This window comes from Sceloporus occidentalis, unplaced genomic scaffold (genome assembly GCF_023333645.1).
Source record: "Sceloporus occidentalis isolate IW3139 unplaced genomic scaffold, rSceOcc1.0.p SCAF_386, whole genome shotgun sequence".
In the NCBI taxonomy this organism is placed as follows: domain Eukaryota; kingdom Metazoa; phylum Chordata; class Lepidosauria; order Squamata; family Phrynosomatidae; genus Sceloporus; species Sceloporus occidentalis.
The window spans coordinates 245,512-251,794 of NW_028317366.1; the positions used below are offsets into that span (position 1 = coordinate 245,512).

Genomic DNA, 6,283 nt, shown 5'->3' on the forward strand with positions numbered 1-6,283 from the left:
ACCCCCAGCGCTGTATACAATAATATAACCACCAGCGCTATATACAGTAATATAACCCCCCAGCGCTGTATACAGTAATATAATCCCCCAGCGCTGTATACAGTAATATAACCACCAGCGCTGTATACAGTAATATACCCCTGGCGCTGTATACAGTAATATAACCCCCAGCGCTGTATACAGTAATATAATCCCCCAGCGCTGTATACAGTAATATAACCCCCAGCACTGTATACAGTAATATAACCACCAGCGCTGTATACAGTAATATAACCCCCAGCGCTGTATACAGTAATATATATAGTAATTTTGTTGTAATCCTGGGAGTAATGGGAGTGTACCGTCCTGCCTATACGTTAAACCTTACATAATTAAAGTAGTAACCAATGACATTCATTTACCAAAAAGAATGAATATAATCTTTAAAATTAAGGAAAAAAAAAAAAAAAGGATAGTTGCTTGAGGGAGAAGCTGCAGCTCCTACTCCATAGTCTGACGGTTTAAAGGTATCTCTCAGCTATCATATGTATTAAAGTGCCGCCTTTGGCTTGGAGACGCTTTTTTAAAGGCTCTTGCTTGCTTTTGGGGAAAGATGCAGACGTGGGGTCATGGTGACCGTATACAAATATATTTAAAGGCCAAATCCTATCATAGAACTTTACCGAAAACATAAAGGTATCTTCTATATCTTACGCAGGGACAAATCTGACTACTTTTGGAGTCAAGAAGGAATTTTTTTTAACATCTTGGCACAATATTGCATAAAAGATACCTGGAATAATTGAACATCATGGATTTAACGTCTATGTTTATGTTGCCGAAGCGTTAAGAATAAGACCTGCTATGCTGGCTGTTGTCCACCAGATGGCACTCAAGCTCTATGTCTGTTGGGGTACTTCTTGCGTTCAAGACCCATCGACCCCCGCAGTTGGGTGACCCCAGTTGGTGGATCTCTGGGTTCGGACACGGTGAATAAACAACGTCATATATTTTATCACACTGCATTAAAGGTGCTGTTCCACCAACACTGCTGAATTAAACACCTTTGCATCTAAATGCATCGTTAAAAACATTCATAGTAATGTTAAATGCCCCAAACCTTCCCCAAAAATAATAATTTGCTAATCGGAAGATTTGGGCTCATTCGTAATTACTCTGTGATGTTCTCTATGACAGATCTGCTGCTTATAACATACAAGGGAGGGAGGGAATTAAAGTTTTGGCTAAGTGGAACAGCACCTTTAACCATTAATATTTAGTTACTGAAGTCCATGTTGACCCAAAACTCGCGTTCTATTATTCACAGTTCGGTGAGGATGGTTTTTTGCCGTTGCAACTCAAGTCCAATTCCGTGGTTACTAAATCAAGCCCTCCCCCCGGCCCCCCTGGTGGGATGTGTTTGAGGATGGGGGTCCTAGAACATGAACCTAGTGGGCAAAGTGCTCCTTGTGACATTAAATCCAATACTCATTACGAATACAAATTTTAATTGATTTTTGAAGCCCCCCCTCCTATCCTCCGCTGCCCCCCCCTGCAATATTCACACAAAATAAAACCGATCAAATTATTCCATTAGCGGCATTATGAAATCATTTTTTTCCCATTTCTATACAGAATAGATCAACTGTTAAAACAAAAAAAAAAGCAAACCAAAGAAGAGACATTATCATAAAATACATTCCAAGAAAACGTATTCCGTCATAAAAATTAATTCACCCATAAATCGAAATCATTCTGCCAAGAGGCGTCTGTCCATTTTATCCTTATTTTGCAGTTTTTTTTTCCTTTATTTTAATTTAAAAGTTCGGAAAGACAATCACAGGGGTACTTCGCAGAGTATGCCGTTTCACAGGACAAATAGTTATGCGGTTCACAAAGATGATGTCACAGGTAGTAAGTTTTGAGGAAGGGATGATGTAGGAGGTTCACAGAAACAGGAAGTGGCATCACAGACTTCGGTGACATCACAGACTAAAAAAAAAAGATGATGTCAGAACAGTGTTTTTTTTTTGTGTCACTAGTGCAATTGCAGGAGGTGAAGTGAATTATGTTAAAAAAATAAAATAAAATAAAAAAATAATGAGATTAGGTGGAGATTTCCACGTCAGAAGCTCATTCCCTCTGCTGGGGGGGAGGGGCGTTCTGTTTGCTGCCATGGTGTATATACATATCTTATGCATTGCAAATACCTCCAAGGATATCTCTCAAGAAGTACAAATAATAATAAAAAAAAATTAAAAACACAAAATAAAAACCCAACTAAGGTTTCTAAAACTCAGATCCATTTCATCCTTCCTTGGGGGAAAAAAATGCTTCACGTTGGCTGCCCAGCGCAGCAATCCTCCCTGAGAATTAGCAACATCCGGCGGTCCTGATAATCCCGAGACAATATCCCTACAGTCTATACATACTTCCTATAGGTAGTGGAGGCAGTTGTTGCCTCCTTGAGATCCAGGTGATGAAGGCAGTATTTTTTTAATTTTTTTTGCCCCAGTGAAGAGGACAGCCTTTTGGCGTTTATCCTCCCGATACATCCTCGCGTCTCATTCATCCACCTTTCACTTCGGGTACCGAGCCGAGGACGCGACCTTCAGCATTCATCCTCTTGATACATCTGCTCATCTAGTTCTTGCGATTCCAGATGTTCGAGGCGGTCTGTCCGGCCGCTCATAATCTCATCAGGCGTCTTCATGAATCTAGGGTTGGAAGATATAATAAGAGATATTATATTAAAGATGTTGTTCCACCTGCTCTGCTGAATTTGTAACTAAATGTATCTGTCGAACCCCCAAAAATTTGGTAATAAATTAAAATGTTTCCTCATTCATAGTTTACCCGTGAATAGAGCGTCCCACAGATGGAATGCTAGGATATATGACAACATGTAATATATTTTTGTATTAATATTACGACCCATACAATATATGCATTCATTTGGGCAAATACACTAAAAAGATGCATTAAAAAGTTGAAACAGGCATAACAGATTTTTTTTTTATTTTTTTTTTATTATGTAATTTTTATTTTATTTATTTATTTTTCTATTGTCGTTTTTACAGTTTTCCTATTTGAACGCGATTAGTCACCTGTTTGCCCTAAAGGCTGCGCCTGTTTGCCTGGTAAGGTTCCAAAAGTGCTCAGTAACTGAGACTGGGGACGAATAATGAGTGGTATATTCTGTTACCTGAATAGCAGCCTCTGTCCAGGTTCCTTACGGATTATGTTCAGTTTGTAGTAATGGCGGAGAGCACGAGACATCTTCTCGTATGTCATATTTGTTCTGTTCTGTTTGATCGGTCGGGAGAGAAAGAGGAATTAGCCAGGGAGTGGGGGAGACAGGGAGAAGGGAAAGGACAGAGACGGGGAGAGGGAGAAGAAAGGGGGGGGCAGAGAGAAGGGAAAGGACAGACACGGGGAGAGGGAGAAGAGAAAGGACAGACACGGGGAGAGGGAGAAGAAAGGGGGGGAGAGGGAGAAGAAAAAGAAAGGGGGGGAGAGGGAGAAGAAAGTCGATGAATTGAAACATTTAAGGCCCCTGAAAACTTTTCGTTACGCTTATATTATCCCCAGACGAAGAAGAAACAATTACCGAGAGAAAAGAGCTAAAAAGGAGTGAAATTAAAACTAAAAACCATTCCTGCATTCGTTACGATTATCAGTCTTCCTATACTTTTTACTTTTTTTTTCTATTTTTTTTTTTTATAAATTAATATCTTAGAGAAAGATTCCAGCCAATTAACAAGACCCCAAAACTACAACTGTACATAAAAAAACAAATAAAAAAAAAAAACTCCGGGCGCCCGGTACCTTGTGATTGCCCCAGAGACGCGCCAGTCCGTTGGGGTCGATGATCCGAAAAACCATCAACTCCTTATCCTCCCAGCGGATAAAATTCTCGTATCGGCTGTCGGACAGGAGCTGGTACACATAATCCCACAGCAGCCGGCAGTCTGCACACGGAAAGGCGAGAGGGTGAGGTCGGGAGAACAAGCGCGAGACCACGACAAGTTTTATGGAATTTTAATTGGAATTTTAGTAAAAAAAGTGATTTTTTTTATGCCTATAACACGTTTATTTCTCTCTAGAGGTAGCAGGTTTCAGGGTCGGAGTTATCCCCATAACCTTAGGAGTATTTTAATATTATTTTTCCTAGGAAATGAAATCAAAAAGAAAGGGGAATATACAAGGAAGGAAGGGAAAATAACGGAAAGGAAGGGAAAGGAGAATGTAAGGAAACAAAAATAATCGGAAAAATCGGAAAGCGATTATTTATATATAACCCCATCCCAGGGTAGGTCAAAGAAATAGCGGGTACACCAACTGCCTTATAGGTGCCTTCAACTCACCTATTGATCTGTATATTTGGCACCAGTTTGAACGCAATACACAGATGAAAAATGGAGTAGATGTTTTTGTAAATTGTTCCTAAATGGCAAAAGTTCTGGTGGTTTTTTAACTTTTAATGGTCAACAAACCTTCCCCCTATGACTATGACCTTCCCATTGGACCAAAGACACAGCCAACAAACCTGCTATTCTGCCAATGGGCATGGCCTGTTCGTCTGGAGGGGACACGGACACCATAATGGGGTTCATGTACGCCATCTCCTCCCGATGGGACAGATTCATGGGTTTGCCTTCCCGCTGTTGGCCATCGTCTGCCCCCAGCCGTGGTTGCTTGAATTCCATGGCGTGCCGCGGGTTTAGAAGAAGCGGGTGCATGATGGGGCTTGGCATGAGTTGAATGACCCTTTGGGTGTCTTGTCTTGGGCTACTAGCTTTGTTGATAGGGTCCACGGGGCAGTGGTTGGCTTCGGCGGGAGACACGGAGAGCGGGTAGGGGTCCTGAACGTGATGGTTGGTTTCACTTTGCAAGCGATGCAGACGTTCCGCGGGGGACGGACGGCGGAGGTTGGTATCCAGAGGGGAGCGTAGTGGGCGTGTCTCTTGATCTGGAGAATGATGGTGGTTGGTGTTCATTGGTGAGCGGGAGCGGTGGAGCAGCTCTATAGTGGCTGTGTTCTGCGGGAGAGCATCGGAGGGTGTTCTTGAAGGCCTTTGCGGGTGATGATCTAAACCAACAACAAGAATCAGAAACAAACCTTCATCATAAGACTACTTTTAGAAGGAGGAACTTATAAATATTTGACGGGGGAAGGGACGCTCACCATTGTGGTGGTTTTGGGGAAGAAGGACCTCAGGATGAGTATGTAGAGAGTTTCCTGAATGAAAGATGGTGGACTGGATCGCTCGCGACTTCCTCTGCTTCAGGATGTGCTGCAGAACCTCGTACAGAACGTCCCCTGCAGAAACCACACGTCACACCGTGAGAACACAATCAATGGATCCCACATCACCTGATTAAGCGCCTCAGCACGAAACGCGGGAGGCTGTAGGTGTCCTGGGGCACTGGCCATCCAACACAGATCACAAAGACGTGAAATCTACATCTGGTGGTGGGCGCTGGTTTATCATATCTGGTCACAGGTGGAGGACCTCACCCACCTTGGATAACCAGCACTTCCACCCCACCGCTTGACACCTTTGATCCCACCACCTTACCGGAGTGGGGACAGCGGTATCTGAAGTCTTCCTTGGTGAGGAGCAGCAGGGCTTTCCCGTTCATCTCGAAAGTGTTGCTCTCTATGGGGTGCAGAGAAAATTCGATCTCTGCCCATCTCAGCCACTGGGAGACGTCTTCCCTGCTCCAGTGTGCAGGAGGAAGACCTGCGGGAGACACCCCAAAACATCATTACCAACCCAGCATGGCGATACTACAATGGGGGGGGGGCGGGGGTGATAGTCCAGCCAGAAACCTGGTAGCCCACAGAGCATTTGTCCAGCCTCAACACACTCAGGCTGGCCAAGACAACACATTTTAAAACTCACCAAACGGGTCACAGTAGGGCAATTTTGGGGCCACAATTTAAAAGTGGCCTTATCGCCATAGCAACCAAACAGCGTTTTCCTGCTAGGTGCAACATTCCATTGGTTGATATAGTGATCCCCATCATTGCGCTCTATAAACCACCCTTCCGGTGTCATACTCCCCCCCTTGTGGCCATATTTAGAACTACAAAAAAAGAAAGATGGGCCATCCAGACTTTGGTGACTTGACTAATATTTCCTTTTATTAATTAAGCGCCAACAAATTACGCCGCGCTGTATAATTTAATTGGGGCAATTAACACAAACATAACGAATATACATTAATCCATACAGACCCATCAGGAGTTGAGATATTTCACATTCTTGCCACCATATCATTATTACTGAATTTGGTT

At 43.1% G+C, this 6,283-nt stretch overlaps 1 protein-coding gene across 1 annotated transcript; it reads right to left on the reverse strand.

The window, feature by feature from the left end:
• Positions 1-2,590: 2,590 nt before the first annotated feature.
• On the reverse strand, positions 2,591-5,640 carry LOC149273312 (transcription factor ETV6-like). The gene is made up of 6 exons (XM_089506484.1): positions 5,562-5,640; positions 5,168-5,302; positions 4,529-5,071; positions 3,808-3,950; positions 3,185-3,285; positions 2,591-2,696 (listed from the first exon to the last, which is right to left on the reverse strand). The coding sequence occupies exons 1-6, from the start codon at positions 5,623-5,625 to the stop codon at positions 2,591-2,593; spliced, it is 1,092 nt and encodes a 363-aa protein (XP_089362610.1). The 5' UTR covers positions 5,626-5,640.
• Positions 5,641-6,283: the final 643 nt, after the last annotated feature.